Genomic DNA, 18,451 nt, shown 5'->3' on the forward strand with positions numbered 1-18,451 from the left:
CCAGTAACCGAAAGGTCGCTGGTTCAAACCCCGCGGTGGACACTTGCTGTTGTCAGTTGTGCATCCAGCTGAAATTGGGTACCGGCTTACGCTGGCGGTTGACCTGTGATGAACTGGTGTCTTGTCCAGGGGGAGTCACTGACTTTCATCCGCTTAGCACCACGGAAACCGGGGATAAGGCCCGGCCTTGTGCGCCTCAATGACACGAAGAAGGATTAAATTAATTTTAATAGCGAGCGCAGATTGGGGTTTGAATACACGTTCAAAGTACCGCAAAAGCTTTGTTGAGAACCGAGACATTTTTTTTACATGTTTCCATTGGTATTGAGTAGAGATAGGTAAACACATGATTCTAGATTTTAACGTATGACGTCACAGTAGCTCGTGTTATATTTACTGAGGCGGATCAAACATCGGTAATGCGTGTAGTAAAACTTAAATTTAATAGCGAGCGCAGATCGAGGCTTGAATACACGTCATAATACCGCACAAGCTTTGTTGAGAACCAAGACATTTTTTTTACATGTTTTCATTAGTATTGAGTAGAGATAGGTAAACAAATGATTCTAGATTTTAACGTATGACGTCACAGTGGCTCGTGCTATATTTACTGAGGCGGATCAAACATCGGTAATGCGTGTACTAGCAATTTTTAAGGTAAAAACTTGACACCTGCCTTAGGTGATGTTTTTTTTTTTTGTTTGTTTTTGTTTGTTTTTTTTTTGGTATTGATAGAGACATTATATATGTACTAGCAAAAGTCATACTTTACTATCATATTGATCCAATGTTAAGCTAAATGTGCATGTATGTAGAGTAAGTATAATAAGACAATATTTTAAAAATAGGTCATGTTAAACTAAATTAAAAAGAATAATAAGAAAAAAAAACCAGTTAAAATATCTACACAGATATTGCATATTGTCGAACCATTAGATAATAGGACATTACACAACTACAGGTAGATAGGGACCGGGGTACGGATGCAACGTATGTTATTAGAATGCAAAACTAAAACCAACAAATTTTAAACCAGGAAAAAAAACAAATTCAGATAACAACAAGGTACAAAAAATTAACAGTATTTTTTATTTTGACCAAATAAACACAAAATACGTTTTACAGACTGATCAAATCTCTTTAAAAGTAAAGAACGGATTTAGGTGTCTATGAAAATCGTAATAATTTTAAAAATTATAAATGATATAACTCTCTCTCTCTCTCTCTCTCTCTCTCTCTTTCAAACTTCTTTGCTTTAGTTGATAAATAAATGACACTAAGTTGACAATGATGAAATATATGTGTAATCCTTCCTGCGCTCACCGAAACGGTAGCGTTGTTTTTTTGTGATGGTTGTTTGGGAGTAATGCCCCTTTATTTACATGTAACTATTTCGTGTATTGTATGCTTACTCTGCAATTTATTATGTGTAGCATTTTCAACTATTTATACGTAATAATTTACTGTTTTACAACAAAAATGTTTGATGTATTTTTAATTTGCTTCGTATTATGTTGAGCCCCTTAATATTTTCTTCTTTTTTTTTTACTTTTTCGCATTTAAACAACTAATTTATGTCGATTGAAAATGATTTGAAAAAGGCAAAAAAAAAAAAGAAAAACAAGATAATATGTTTTGGTTTTGCTAAATAGGGTTTCGTAGTTTATCTTATCTAATCCAATGTATAACAATGTTAATTGTTTCGTGATGGCTTTTGATAAATGCATGTTTATATCATATTGGTGATTTGACTAGGACGGTCAAGAACATAACACGATTGAATATTGTCAATGTATTTTTAGAAATTAAGAAAAACAGATTAAGAGGAACGTCTTAATAGTACTTATATATCTAGAAGTTGATCATTAAACATTGGATGTATGATCGAATAAAGTACGAAATGTGACCTCCCCTGCACACAACTTAAATGTAGCCTGTTTTTCTATTTTAAAGGTTGATAGGATAAACAACGTAACACTGAGCTTCGGCCATAACGGAACGAATATCAACTTTTCATTAAAAAAAGAAAACAGGCAACAGTTTATCCATGGTAGTACTGCAAATGCATTCACTTTCATACATATGCACGCTTATGAAATGTTTTGTAATGTTCTAATGTAATGTTTAAAATTTTAACTTACTTGGCATATTTTCTACCAAATTAAGACCAGTATATATTAAAGGCTGAAAGGCTGTTTTATGTGTTCATATTTGTAATTAAAACTAAATGTGAAAATTTTGAATAAGTTTAATAAAAAGTTTCGAATTTAGATTGACATGTACTTGTGTTGTAGTTAACACTATTGTCTTGCGCCTTATTGAAACGTCATGTGACGGCAATGTCTATTTCGCTCTTCCATATTTTTTCCCCCTTTTTTTTTTGGGGGGGGGGGGTTAACGGCAACAATTATTCCGTTTACCCACATCATTGCAAATAATATTTTGACTCAAAAGCGTTTTTCCTCAATGTTGAGAAAAATTAAATTCATTAAGTGTTTGTGAGGGGTCTCATTTTCTTTTTGTAATTATATATTCATTTTTGTCATAATTTTTATCGTTTTGATGATGATAAATAACACAGGGTATTACAATTGGCCAAAAATTAATATTATTGCTTTAATATTGTAGAGATGGTTTTTTTAGGCATACTGGGATTGTTATTCATGCGGGAGAAATGTATGGCAATTTTAAAGGATATATTGATCAGGTAATCAAATCGAAGTTAATGAAAATAGTTTAAAAGAATGATTTTATTTTATTAAGGATATTTATATTTTGGACCGTAGATAAAACAAAATTGAAATGAATGAAATATTTGTTTTTCTTAGTTGTATATGATAATACAGAATGTTGTAAAAGAAAAACACAAGTTTCAGCTACACTTGTGTATGTTGCATCAAACAGAATATTGGCAATGTTTAAAACCAGGTTTTGTATTTTGCTTTTGTTATGCATTATTATAGCACCTGAGTTTGAATGCATAGTTTTATCGGCATGTAAATTTGTCTTGACCGGTGACGTTGCGGTAAATGATGTTTTCTTGTAAGAAACATTGAATCAAAAATAGATACATGTAGAAATGTCACAAGTGTGTAAACACATGTAAGAGCACAGTCAGTGTTCTTATGCTAAAAACTATCACTTGTTTTGTCAGCAGTATAGCATACAATTTTAAACGCGTTCATGGAATCGTGATAACAGTGTATGTGAGTTCGTGACGGTAGCACATAATTAGGGTTTTGTTTTACTTCTCACTGAAACTCTCATGGTACGGATGCATTTCTTTTTAAACTCTTAACAAAATGTTCTTTGTAGATCAGAATACACCATTGTAATGGAGACCCGCCGACAGAAATTGAGGAAGGATCATGAAGACTTCTTTGCGCTGATTTTTTAATGGTTTTAAAGTTGATTTATAAACGAAAGACTAAATTTTCTATTTCAAAACTTAAAGGCTTGCTTTCTTTCTATACGCTTTTATCTTTAAAAAAAAAACCACATTTTTTGTTTGTTACTGATTAAGAAGTATATTTGTGAACCGACAAAAAATAAATAGAAGTTAATTTATGATAGTGTTGAATATTTCTTTAACTTTATATAGCATATTATTACTGTCTATTGATATTTTATACTTACATGAAAATTGTTTATGCATTTTGATGCAATTCTCGAATATCTTATTTATTTATGTTTATCATTGTCCAATATCTACCAAAAAGAACGTTATTAATGTACTTGAAACTACACCTTTGTCAAATAATAAAGGAAATATCAATTCAGTCTTAAGTGTCATATTTTACTTCCTTTTTCTGCCAGAGTTTTAACTGCTCTAACCATCATCTTATTATAGCCTACTTAAGTGTACTCTAAGCCTATTAACGTCGTTAGAAAAAATGCAAGCACTTATGTACTCTCTTTTAATTGCTGTCTTAAAGAGTTCTTCTTTAAAAACAAAGTAATGAATCAGCCAGAAAAATTATATCATGTGAAAGAGGGACAATCTAACACACGTACAAAAAGTAATAAAAAGCAAAAAAAAGTTAGTAGCTCCACTCATCCAACCCTTCCCCCAAAACTGGATAACATTTTTGTTTTAAAAAAGTAGACACTATCTCAAAATTCCAATCATTATTTTTTACACTTGGAATAAGTGCACGAAGGTCAAATAAAGAATAAGAAGACAAAGTGACTGTCTATCATATACTTTTTTAAAATAGTTATCAATAACAGAGTAATTTATGCACGAACACTTATTTGATTGATATATAAAGTTTAATTCCATTTGATGAAAAGGTATTTTGTTAACCGATTTTGAAAACAACATGTTTTTTCCTTACGCCGCACGGTAACGTTGAAAACATGACGTCAAGATGACCCGCACAGCTAATAGAAATACCCAATCTTTATGTCACCCTGAGTATTTTGTACTTTTCACCATACAATTGAAACTAGCACTGTATCATTTGGCATATAATTTGTTCACGTTTGATCATAAGTTAGTTCCTCCATTTTTTTAAATTGTTTCTACCACATGTTTCTTCGTTTACTGTAAAAAAAAAAAAACCTTCAACGTCAGATGACGTTGTTTATTCTTTTGAGAAAATATTTACAAATATTCTACTCTCTTTCGCACTTTAGATTTTCAAAATACAAATACCATCACCCCAAAGAAATTAATACAATTGAACAAAAATGTGCAAATAATTTTTCTCTGAATATGCAATGGTCATTCACTACAACAAAGGAATGGCTAATATATATATAATGCTACAATTGTATAATTAAAAAATGAACACAATGTCTACCCAAGTTATACGAGTATAACCTGGGTTGGGGCAATTTTTGCTTTATAATCCGGTAAGCGGATTATAAAAAAACGTAAATTGCTCCAACCCAGGTTAAACTTGTATAGCTTGGTGATATATTGAGTTTATTCCTTATAATTTAATTTGTTGTAATTTGCTGTATAAATTGAGTCCGTTTTACTTTAAAAAATGATATAAATTTGTTCAAAATTCAAACGTAACGTCAAACAGTTTAGTACGTTTTTGACGTAGGTGCATTGGGACGTGTCTTGTGACGTGCAAACCAGGTTATACAAATTGAACTTATTTTTTTTTATATCCAATCAAATGCAGGTTACAACAAGAATTAAATTATTACATTATAATGCACAATATAATAAAAGTCGCAAGACCCTAGGCAAAAAATTGAATCAATAAAAACTTTAAAATAATAGCAAAAGAAATTAGCTCATATATGAAAAGACTTATTGAAGCACTTGTTATCGTTTTAAGTATGTACTGTGGAATTTTTCTGTGTTCCTCCTTTGTTGGTGATATTTCAGTAAGTTATCTAATGTTGTGTGGGTAAATTGTTTGAGTGTTATACATGTAAGAAAGAATAGTGCTTCCTGGTCTAGTTAAACGCTTCTTCACCAGGAAATCTCAGTTGTGATTTTCTTTGTCTTAACATTTTGATTTTGGATGAATTAACCAATGTAAAGGTGAGTCAAGTTTCTTTGTTGAATTTAACTGAAAGTTTTACTCAATATGTTTAAGTTTGGTTGCAAAGACCCTTCTCCTAAGCAGACAAAACATATCAAGGAAACAATTTTTTTTTATTTTTCTATTTTCATTATTGTTCTATGTTTATTTTTGTTAAAGCTGCCTGAGTAATTACCTAACATATACATGTACGTAATACAAGTAATGTACGATCAAGAACATTTCAATTCTGTGAGAAGGGCAATATGATACTAATAAGAAAGATATATAATTATGTTATTTGTTCATTTCTGATCGCTGGCAGCGTGCATGAAAAAATAAAAATATTTTCGTGATATTATAGTATTATTTTTTGAATTACATGTACCTATTGTATAAATTGATTATATTTTTTCACATTACCTTGAAATGTCGTTTTCTTCTTAAATTCCCAAATTGTATTTTATTATACTTAAGGACAAATAGAGGGTCAAAATATAGAATGTTAAACCAACTTGCTATAAATATGAAATCTATGCATATTCACTCAGTCCGTAAAATGATAATTTGAGTTTATCAACCAATTCAAAAAATTAAGAGTCCATCTGATAAAACTGATATTGTGTTAAATATTCATGTTGCAGTACATGTAGCAGAGTCCATTTACGTGCTTAATCTCAAAATTTTTACCAAAATCAATAGCATGAAATTTACAACTTTTGTACACTTTATTCAAAGAACTCCCCCAACACCCCCACCCCTTTCCATTCGATAAATTAGGGTCCAGGCTTTTTTTACATCATTGATAGCTGCTATTTCATTAAACATAGATCACGTTAATTTACATACCTTGTCATAGGTCATATTCAAAAATATCTTGCTTAAAACCATTTGGAGTGTGCACACAAGTACTACTCTGAAGTGGACATTAAAAAGATGCTTTAGTTTCTGATAAACTTATCGTTTTGGAAATAAGGACTTCAAACAATCTGTTGGAATACCCATTGGTACCAATTGCGCTTAACTGTGAGCAGACCTATCTTGATATTCATATGAAGCAGAATTTATTTTTTTAAAAAACGTTCACTTGGAAATATAAACAAAGTAAATCATAAAATTTGCCGTGGCCCCAACTCAACGTTCAGGTATATTGACGACGCATTATAAATCAACAATTGGTACTGCCATATTCACGTCGACTCGAGATACCCCAGTGAGCTTGGAATAAAAAGTACCACAGAGTCAGTGTTATCTGTCTGTGCCATCTGTTTTACTTGAAAGGGACATTAACGTTAACCTAACAACAAAACTCTATGATGAACGTGATGACTTTAATTTTTCTGTAGTCCAATTTCCTTACTTATGTAGCAATATACCTTCATCACCTGCATCTGGATTTTTTGTCTCCCATTTTACAAGATTCGCATGGGCATGCTCTACATATGAACATAAACAGTTTCGAGGCAAGATACTGATAATCTCTCCTCCTGGAAACAGTTATATTTCACGGGAAATAGTCAAATTTCACTCCCAAAATTGTTACATGTATATCACCATCGCGTGCAATAATTATGCATGCATGTATTAATGACATCCGATTCAAAATTTAGTTAAGCAAACGTTAACAGTTCCTTGAAAATAAAAAAAAACAGTGCAGCGTCAGCTATTCAGAGGACGTTACTTAATTTGTTCATTTTGAAGAAAAACAATATCATTTTGTGAATCTACTGTCGATCGCTTTTATAGCCTCGTCTTTGCGTTAAAAGATAACGGTCACAAAACATCTCACATTGAATTTTAAGATATGATGATGTATTAATTAAATGCACTTTATAATGAGGTAAATATGTTCTTTGACTGATTTTTTTAAATGTTATATATTAACACATATTACATGTTTTTCAGGGTGAATACCAGAAAATCTGTGGCTTGGTGACGGTAAAGTCTTCAGCATTGGGCGACAGAACACATCAGGGCTTTCATGTAACCTCGGATAAATATGCTGGTATGTCGCCACCGAAGCCATTCAATATGTGTATAGTATTTGCCAGTTAGATCCCTGTGTTATCTAAAAAATATGTACCTGGAGCGCTTGATATACATATATATTTAATGCAAATTCCGTTATCCCACGTGACTATGATATCATTCATCCTTTGCTGATACGTTTCCGAGCTTGCTTGATATAAAACTCTCTCTCTCTCTCTCTCTCTCTCTCTCTCTCTCTCTCTCTCTCTCTCTCTCTCTCTCTTAAATTTACAATTCCCTAGAGAGGTTATGAATTTGTGTATGCTTGAGTATAAACGGAACTATTCATACTACATGTTTTGTTCATTTTTTTTCTTTTTGTGGTAGTTTTTAAAAATAAGTTTTTGTAAGTAATTCTAAACATACTACACCATATCACATAATGCTTCTTTCAAACTGCACACTTATTTACAACCTGTTTGATTGACTTTCAGTATTATTTGTCATCAATAACATTTTATTTCGTCATTTCATGCATAATTTCATGCGACAAAATTACATTCTTTCAACGAAATGAACATTTGTCAATAGTCTTTGTGAAGTATTGATGTACAGTGTCTGAATATCAGGCTATGTACTGATGGTAGAGTGATAAACATCCTGATTTTTTTTACTCATTTTGTGTAAGCAGAAGTGGCTACATTGCATATATTTATCTTCCTGTCCGTAAAAGCAGCGCCTTTGAGTATTTAAATTGTGTACTTTTCATGAGTCGGTTTATTCCAAATTTATTGACAAATACCCTAAGGTGAAATAACTTCGCAGTAATTGCTATCACTTTTTCAGAAAGCCCCTGTTGAAATGTCCAAAATAATAAACATACTCTTTAAATACATATATGCTTTACTCTTTGCTTCTAAAAGTATTGCTGAAACTCAGCTATATTCGCTTCATTTTGCGCTCTGTCGGTGCTAATCTCTCTTTTCCATTGGTCAAAGAAGTCGTCAATGTAAACAACACTGAAAAAGAGAATTACTATAAATATATTAGGACTAAACAGTATGTTGGACCGTTTTAGTCAACATTAAGTTAAATAGACATATCTCCCTTTATGTTGCTGTCTACGTTTGACGGTCGCCGTTTAATGAAAGGCCATTCTAGTCGGAGGAAAAACAATTTTAAATTGTTGTGCCTTATAACAATGTTCCAAAGGAAATTTCCATTCCCATCGATTGAACAGATGACGAGAATAATTGTCTTGAAGAAAACTGTTTATGGGGTACTTAAATTCAAATCTACGGAATGGTTGACTTTCAGGGATATATTAATTCAAAGCATATACAGTTACATTGACCGAAACACGTATGCAATGTATGCATTTTATCTGTTTTACTTATTCAATAGTTTGTGTTTGATTGTATACATTTGATCATTCAGTCAAAGCTGTCATCGAGTTTTCCATCAAATTAGATAAATAGGGATGTATTTTAAAGTTGTTTTGTGACTGTTTTTGTAACTGTGTTTTTTTGTTTGTTTGTTTTTTTTTTTTTGCAGGCATTTTCAAAAACGATGATCAATGCAATTCTTCTATTCACCTTACCATCGATCACATTTACTTATGGTACGTTTAGAATGCTTATAAACTTTTACATACACAAACTGAGGAGCCGTTAAATGTGGTGGTCATTGGTATGAAAAAAGCAGAAATTATAACAGCAATGCCTTGAGACATACAATGACATTTAAAGGATTCATATTTCAAATTATTTAACCTTTTTTGATTAACCATTGTATTTTGATAAAATGACATTAGTATCTTGACACGGCACAAATGCTGCCTATTTTGTTCATGTATCAAGAAACACGTTCTCCAAAAAAGGAAACAACGAAATATCCAACATATTTATTTTCGTCCTGTTCCACTATCGACGCTAAAGTGCATCCGGCAGTATCAACTTAAATAGGTATTGTAAGGTTAAATTACCAATGGAATTTATTAAAATAAATGCATGGAAAATAGTATAGTGCTGAGTATTCTTCCATCCTATTCCGTTTAGCTGTACTGTAATATTTAATGCTAGTTGTTATACAATCTGCAGCCGATGACATATCTGCTGGTGGGTCATAAAGAGGCAGATGACGTCATAGTAAGCTATGCAGCAAGATCGGCCTTTCGCTTCTATTGCAGATTGTATTGACGTCAAAACGTACATAGCCCTTATTTTGGTGTAAACGACTTTCAGGACTGCCTAATTGTATAATTAACGTTTAATACAACGGAATTTTGATGTGTTTTAAGTCATTGACATTTTTTTTTGTTACAGTCTATGCAACGTTCGTCTGGTCATGATTAGACTTTAGATATTACCTGCGGTATGTTTGCTATAAGAAATGTGGGTTTTTTTCAGAAAATATTGCTTTATACAAGAAAGCCAGCCAATCACATCCATTCATAAATCCATGGATGCCTGCGGCGACTGTGGACGCGTCCAATGCGATTGATGGATTAAAATCAGACCTGTCTCTTTTTGGACAACAGTGCGTTGTGTCTGCAGATAATCAAAATGAGGCTCTGTGGCGTGTTGACCTTGGAGAAGTTTTGGGCATCCATCACATCACAATATATTACAGAACAAACAATTTACCTTGGGGTAAGAATCGAGTACTGTTTTGTATAATATAATCGGTGGTGTTTTAGGGATATGACCATTTGCTCTATTTCTTTCTCTCTTTCTCTGTCGGTCTCTCCCTCTGTTTCTCTGTCTCTGTCTCTGTCTCTGTCTCTCTCTGTCTCTCTGTCTCTTTCTTTCTCTCTCTCTTTCTCTCTCTCTTTCTCTCTCTCTTAGCCTCGTATTTTTTTTACTTGGTTTGAATTCTACATGTCTTATTCTATGTTCTTATGGTCTGGAACATTGCTCGTAAATTGGCTAAATGTTTATTCATTTGCTTATTTCGATACCGATAACTAATAAAATAAAATCCTCACAAGCATTGCTAAACCTCCAAAAAAATGAGTCTCTGTGTTGGATCAATTGGTACGTCATTGGTTATCATGTGCAATACATTTAGATATTGATTATTTTACAATTATACATTTTTATCATATATTTAAAAGATGTGAACAATAGATTTGTCAAAAGATTCCTAGGGTTTTCTGTATTCATATCGAACACAACGAAAAAAGAGGACGGAGTCATCTGTTTTAAGGACGACAAGTTTACCAAGTACACCATTCCATCTGTGATAACATTGAACTGTACTCACCACGGCAGATACGTCATCTACTACAACAGCAGAAGATCAAAGAATCTACCACCTGACTACTCAAAATCTGCTCACAATGAATTGTGTGAGTTTGAAGTATATGGTGAGTTTTATTTCTGGATTTTGCTTTACACATTATAGAAATTTGGATAATTGTTTTGGTGTATATGAACAAAGCTGCTTTAAGGGTCCTTGAAATCCCGTGGCTTGTTTTTTTAAGATCTCAGTAGCGCAATGGTTTTTGCTTTTATCAACTAAACAGCAGGTGCCGAGTTTGCAGAGCATTCTGATTTTATGAATAACGATACAATTTTAAAAGTTTTTTTTTTAATTAAATATTTCATCACATCTTAATACACTTGTTTTAATAGATTATAAAATTTGATATTGATTCACTGTCAAATTGTTTACTTCATTGCATATATATTAAAGATGACATTTTGTTAAAAATGTAGCAGTGTAGTTTGCAGGGTTTCTTATAAAAAATGCATTTATTATGAAATAAATAAATGAATAAACAAGTAACCTTGTGTAAAAATCAAAACAGTCCGTACATGTACGTATAATACATAATGTAAGCTGACAACTTACTATATGTAGTTGTGACATGTAATTTGTTTTTTGACAAAACTAGTTTTAAAATATTGGATATAATAGCCCCAAATGATGACAACGTCATTTACAAAATTAAAAAAAAATCAAACAAGAGTGGACATTGTTATAACAGACTAAAAAGATTTTTTAAAATGCAAAAGGCTTTTTAACTGTTTATATATACATGTTCCTGGAAATAAAAAAAAAACTGTTTCATTTGAACTGTTAACGACCGCTCGATGAAACGTTACTAATGGAGTACAGAAATAGATAAAACATAGACAAAATCAGTTTTTTTTCTCGAATCTGTTTAGGCATGACCTCGGCAGTAAACTTTTGTATATTAAAGATTTAAAGCAAAATACAGCAATGTCTGATAAATGATCGTTAATTCCATAGGATGTCCAACTCCTAAATCTTTTGGTGAGAGCTGTAACCGGTCGTGTCCTGCTTTTTGTAAAAACGGTCGATGTCACATAGAAACGGGTCTTTGTTTTGGATGTGAAGATGATGGATATTTTGGTAGGAACTGCACAGTTCGTAAGTACCGCTAGCTGCTATTTAAATTCAGATTAAAATAAGATTATTACCCGTGTCTGCAATTTACATAATCAGTAAAACAAATATATATATATATATATATATATATATATATATATATATATATATATATATATATATATATATATATATATATATATATATATATATTAGTCTACTCCTAACACATACGGTGAATACACTAGAATTGCTAAATGAATGTTCCTAATTATCTCACTTAAGAAGTTTAAAACAAAGTTAAAAAGATCACCGGGATAGGAACTTGATTGGTACGTGATCAAATTTTCTGAGAAACCCCTTTGGGCTTTTTGGAAGATTTGATCACGAAATAACCAAGTTTTTATCCCGGTGAATATTTCTAAACTTTACTATTAATTACTTATATTAACATTTAAAAGAGGAAAATCATCAGAACTATTTACAAAACTTTTTTTTTTACACATAAGCAACCGTGCGGTAATCATTGTGAGATCATCAAAAAGTTAACACAGATTTGAACATTTTCACTATTATATATGTTCATGTATGCCCTTAGAATTTCAAATGTAAATATTAAATAATGGACTTTGTTTATCATGTGTAACACAATTGAAAGTCATTTACTTAAGTATTATTTTGTGTCAAAGTTGATTAAAATCGGTTAGGTGATTCAATCGCAAGGTATGCTACAGGATGCACACGGTTTTATCTAAATTAAATCGAGTGGGTTTTTTTTCTATCAATTTCCGAAAAGAAATAAACGAATGTAAATATCATTCATAACACGTGATTAGTTATCTATAACATGATTTAATATGCATCAAGGTTCATTTCAAAATGTATCAGAGAGTTATGTGTGCTTATATGAATGTATTTGTGTATACTAATCCTTAAAATGAGCACCAAATAAATCATTGACATGCAAGATATTATGACAATCAAACAACAACGACAAATATGTCTTAACAACAATAACCATATAAAACATTTGCAGTGTAAAATTAATCTTAATTTCTGTCAAGAAAATATATCTCTCAAACAATGTTTTGATAAATTACAATATATAATACGATAAAGAACTCAAGGTTACAAAGGATTCTGATACCCCAAAAAAAATATTTTGTGTGAGAATGAAGTGGTTTATATCATCGATAATTAAGCATATAACAAAGCAAATCGGTAGAACTTACAATGTAGTAACATATGATACCACTTTGACCATACAGTCAAATTTCGTAAACTAGATGATACTGTTTAAAAACTTCGCGATATCCGAGTACTAGTATTCGATATATCGAGGGTGAAATATTTTAAAAAATAAGTCGTTGGGACTTAATAATTACTTTGACATATTTATTGTTTTCGAGATATCAAAGTTCAACTGTACTTACTTGCAGAATGTCGGTCAAACACGTATGGACCCGCATGTTCAGAGAAATGTGGACACTGTTTGAACGGAGAACAGTGTCATCATGTCAACGGGACTTGTCCCAATGGGTGTGAGGCGGGGTATTATAAAACTATGATGTGTAAAAACGGTAAACACAACATAACAATATTCATTGTTGTATCAGAATGTATCTTATTAATAAAGTTATTGAATCACTTTAGCTTGTAATGCAAAAAGAAAGTAGAAACCCTTACAATTATAGACAAAGCTTTCATTGAATAAAATAAAAATAGTCAATTTCTTTTTTTTTTCAAAATGCTTTTCTAAATTAACTTTCTCAATAAAAAAGAGAATTAAAAATGTTATTAACAATAAATTGAAATACTTATTTTCCCATCGCTTTTGTATAATAGTTTTCTAAAGAATCTCTAACTTTGTTAGAAGAAAATTACATTATTTCAACTATAAAAGCTTTGAAAAAAGACCTTGTTTTAAAAATTGTACACATATTTTCAGTGGATACAGGTATTTATTCATTTTTTTTTTCTTTTTTGGATTCATTTAGAATGCCCTTCAGGGTCATACGGAAGAGACTGTTTGCAAACCTGCAGTGAAAAATGTTACACCTTCAGGACTTGTGACAGAAAGACCGGTGCATGTGATGGTGGTTGTGCAGAGGGATGGAAACTTCCTCTCTGTTACGGTATTTGTAATATTTTTTTTTAAAGCAATTATTTTTTTAACATTCATCTATTCGTTTTTAAAATATTTTTTTAAACATTCATCTATTCGTTTTTAAAATAAAACGGAATTATAGCTTTTAATTGATGCATTAATTTCATGGTAATTAGTTGTAGCCATATGATTTTTTTTCTATATAATTTATCAAATGTATATATAAATATTGACGAGCATATTTGACCTGCCATTTTGCAATGAAGTTAGATACTTTCTAGATTGAGATTGGCATTGTATCATACACTTTTAGTTAATAATAGTAATGGGCTCGACTAAAAATATATATATTTTAACTTTATCGTGAAATCAAGATCATAAGTAACCTATTTAAACACGTGATATTTTCAAATATTATTCTGAAAAAAAGATAAGTTACCTAATTATGTATTGTTTTGATGGAAATAAAAGGATGTTAGTTTTGTGCTGCTTTCTTAATAAAAAAATATTACGGTTATCCATTAGTTAATTGTTTAGCTATTCTTGGTGTTTAATTTCTTTATATAATATAATAAAGTAATCACCACTTTTACATAGCAACTCGTCTATATGGTTGATACAGGGTGTGATGAAAAAGATGTATATTTATCCATTTAACTATGAATCAGTTGTATTCTTTAAAAGTGTTCAATGTACAAAATCTAAACGTCAAATTCAGCTGTCAAAATGTATCTTCACTTTGGGCTTCAGTTCGTTATGTAAGGTACCTTGTACAAAGTATATATTTTATGTAGAATATTGCAAAGATTGGATAAACGCTTTTCAAGCTCCAGTTAAGTTTTGTTTATAGGTAGAAATGACAGGAGAGTAAAATTAAAACTCTTTTCATTAAATTGGAAATCGATATTTTTAATAGTTAAATATCACTAACAATTTTAATTACGATAATTCCAATTATTAGACGAAAAGTATCATTTTTAGCTCATCTGAACCTTCAAGTGAGCCTTTCTGATCACCCGTTGTCCGTCGTCCGTCCGTCTGTCCGTCCGACTGTAAACTTTTCACATCTTCTTCTCAAAAACCACTGAGCCAAATTTAACCAAATTTGCTACAGAGCATCCATATGGACAGGGAATTATAAATTGTTAAAATAAAGGGCACAGCCCTTTTCAAAAGGGAGATAATTGCAAAACATTGACTAAAGGCTGCGTGTTTTTAAAAATCTTCTTCTTAAGAACCACTGCACCAGAAAAGCCAATTTTTACAAAAAAGCTTGTATATATAGTGAAGATTCTAAATTGTAAAAATCGTGACCCCCGGACCAAAACTGAGGCCCCAGGCGGGGTTCAAAGTTTAACATAGAAATACATAGGGAAAATGTTTTCATGCCTTTCGTTCCATATATTCAACTAAATTGTGCACCAAAAACCCAACTGTGTCTCCCTGATTATTGATAACTCATTGCATAAGTATATAAGGTTGTTTTATCAAGAAATGTCGGATGAATATGATAAGGTGTAAACATTCATTAAATGTTATTTTAGTTTATCGCTCACATTTTATTTGGATACCGTGCTCGATAAAAATATAAATTAATATGTAAATTAATTTGTTATTGGGCCCGGTCTCCAAAATAAATGTAAGCGATAAATTTATCTTGTGATTTTGTTGCAATATTGCAGCTAGTTTGGTTGAGCATTATAGATACGGCAGATCAACGCACGTGGTGTGGATTTATTTGTAAACAGCCATTCCAAAGATAATCTTGTTTTACACGGGAATTGAATAAATAAAAGTATGTTTTATTATAATTAGGGAAACACTGCTAATGTTTTTCCCTCGTATACAAATGATGAACCCGTAAAATTTGTTCAAAGAGTGTTTAAAGCAGAAAGAAGATAATTTATTTTTGAATTTTGAAATTTCTTCGATTTTTGTAACCATGATTAGTTATGATTCAATGTATTACAAATGTATCACTACGTATTTTATGAGGAAATATACTGAGTATATAATCACATGGTGATGTTAAAATTGAATATAAAAATAAAGTTGCATATTGTGATATTTATGGGCTTATTGTACGTACGACCTAACTCAGACAGTGCGTGCAAGGATCTCTATCTCGCGGGCTCCCTGGTCGAGGACGGGTGTGTCCCGGTGCATGGGGAGGGCTATTGTGAACTCTTGTTGATGAACCAATGTTTTATGTGTATGTGTATGTTGTCTGCTTGGCAATAAATACTATAATATGTACGAATTTAGTTACACAAAAGATTTGATATATGACTGTTGGTACAGAAATTTAAATCAATGATACCTTTATTAACGAAGTGTCAGCTCGAACCCTTTGTGGGCGTTCCAGCCTTTGATATGTGTAGTGAAGATTCTAAATTGTAGAAATCGTGACCCTGGGGCCAAAACTGGAGCCCCAGGCGGAGTTCAAAGTTTAACATAGAACTTCATAGGAAAAATGGTTAAAAATTTTCTTCTTAAGAACTACTGCACCAAAAATGCCAATATTTACACAAAAAATTGTAGATATAGTGAAGATTCTAAATTGTAAAAATCGTGACCCCCGGGCAAAAAGTGGGCCCGTGGAGGGGATAAGATTTTAACATATATAGGAAACTGTTTTAAAATCTTCTTCTCAAGAACTATAATGCAGCAGTTTGGGATAATACTATGCATACATGGACATCCTATAATAATGTAGATTCTAATTTGTAAAAATTATGACTCCTGGACAAATAATGGGGCACCAAGAGGGGTTCAAAATTTAACCATTTCAAAAAATATAAAGGAAACGTTAAAAAATTTTCTTCTCAAGAACTACAATGCTATAATTTGTGGAATTATTATGCATGCATCACTGGCTTATGTAGATTCTTAATTGGTAAAATAGTGACCTCCGGACTAATACTGGGGCCCAAAGAGGGGGTCAAAGTTTATTATAGGAAAATAAATGTAACAATATAAATTATCTTTTTCTCGAGAACTACAATGCTTCAATTTGTGAGATTACTATCATGCATACAACCTTGGATAATGTAGGTTCGATAGTTTTAAAATAGTGACCCCTCGACTAATACTTGGGACCCAAGATTGGTTACATGTAAAAGTTAAAGGTAGAAGTATAAATGGAAAATGTTTAAAAATCTCCTTCTCGAGAACTACAATTCTTCAATTTGTCAGATAATTAGTAAGCATCCTCAAATAGTGTAGATTCGAAATTATAAAAGCCGTAACTCTCGATCTAATACTGGGGCCCCAAGAGGTGTTCAAAGTTAAGTATAGAAATAAAGAGGGAAAAGGATTAAACATCTTTTTCTAGGGATCTATAATGCTTCAGCTTGTGATATTACTATGCAAGCATCCTTAAATAATGTAGATTCCAAATAAATAAAGCTTTGGCACTGTACTAATACTGGGGCCCCAAGCTGGGGTTCAAAGTTTGCCATGGAAAGATTTATTGAAAATTTTTCTAAAAAGTTTTTTTTTTTGAGAAGTATAATGCTACAGTTTGAAATTACTATGCAAGGATTCTAAAATTGTGTAAACTCTAATGTAGTGGAACCAAGAGTTATCTTTCTTGATGTTGTTCTGTACAGTCTGAGAGGTATACCTCTTGATGTGGAACTCATCTACGTTCAGTTTTTCAGGCTGTGTACTTGCGGTCCCGCTGCAGTGCTACACATTTTCATTCGTATGTTACTATTTATGTTGTTAAAGCCAACCATAAACCTCGGGCCAATACTGGGGCCCAAGAAAGGTGTTCAATATTTAAAATAGAAAAAGCATATGCTACGAAATAGAATGTTACAAGGAACTGCTGTTCAGTTGAGCGATGTGGCCCATGGGCCTCTTGTTTGCTTATTTTTTTGCGGTCTGCCAATTCAAGTTTCTATAAAGCAGCAGTTTTCAAATTTACTGAGATATACATTGATAAATACATTTTGGGAAACTTTAAAACACAGTACACAATAAATGGCATGTTGTTTGCTAAACACATTTCCTATTTTCATCAACTGACTTATAATGTACGGAATATATAAATATCTTATAAAAACTAATGAAAAGAAAAAAAATAGTAAATAGTATTATTATTCTAATCAAAAATTGAACAAAATGTATTCTACTGAACTGAATGAAACAAATTTTATGCTAGAATGTGATGACTCCAGTTATGGACGAAATTGCAGCCAATCGTGCGGTCACTGTCAAAATGGAGTGCCTTGTAACAAGAAAACTGGACAGTGTCCCTCGGGGTGTGCCTCTGGCTATGAAGGAAACTACTGTAACAAAAGTAAATAACAGAATTACAACGCATACTAGTGTACATGTAAATCTTTAAAACAGGCACAAGTTTCTTCGATCCCTCGCTGAATGAAAAAAAAATCATGTAAAATTATATACAGATCCTGATGTATTAACATTGTAATGGATACACGAAATAGTGTAAAAATATAATACACATTACCATAAAAATGGTATTGTAAAAGTGTAATCTAAATATATAGATCAACATCAGATT

General features: G+C 31.7%; 1 protein-coding gene and 1 pseudogene across 2 annotated transcripts in view; both read left to right on the forward strand.

Moving 5' to 3' along the window:
* The window catches only part of LOC128171049 (protein PIF-like), a 144,564-nt gene that overhangs the window by 39,923 nt on the left and 86,190 nt on the right, over positions 1 to 18,451 (forward strand). The window contains exon 13 of one of the 2 annotated variants that reach the window (XM_052836806.1): positions 3,316 to 3,395. The exons of the other annotated variant lie outside the window; for it this stretch is intronic. Within the exon in view, the coding sequence (XP_052692766.1) occupies positions 3,316 to 3,372 (57 nt within the window). The 3' untranslated portion in view covers positions 3,373 to 3,395. Of the gene's footprint in view, positions 1 to 3,315; positions 3,396 to 18,451 lie in introns of those variants that run through there. 2 annotated transcript variants of the gene reach the window in all.
* The window catches only part of LOC128171055 (uncharacterized), a 68,516-nt pseudogene continuing 59,958 nt past the window's right edge, over positions 9,894 to 18,451 (forward strand).

This window comes from Crassostrea angulata, chromosome 2, assembly GCF_025612915.1.
Source record: "Crassostrea angulata isolate pt1a10 chromosome 2, ASM2561291v2, whole genome shotgun sequence".
In the NCBI taxonomy this organism is placed as follows: Eukaryota; Metazoa; Mollusca; class Bivalvia; order Ostreida; family Ostreidae; genus Magallana; species Magallana angulata.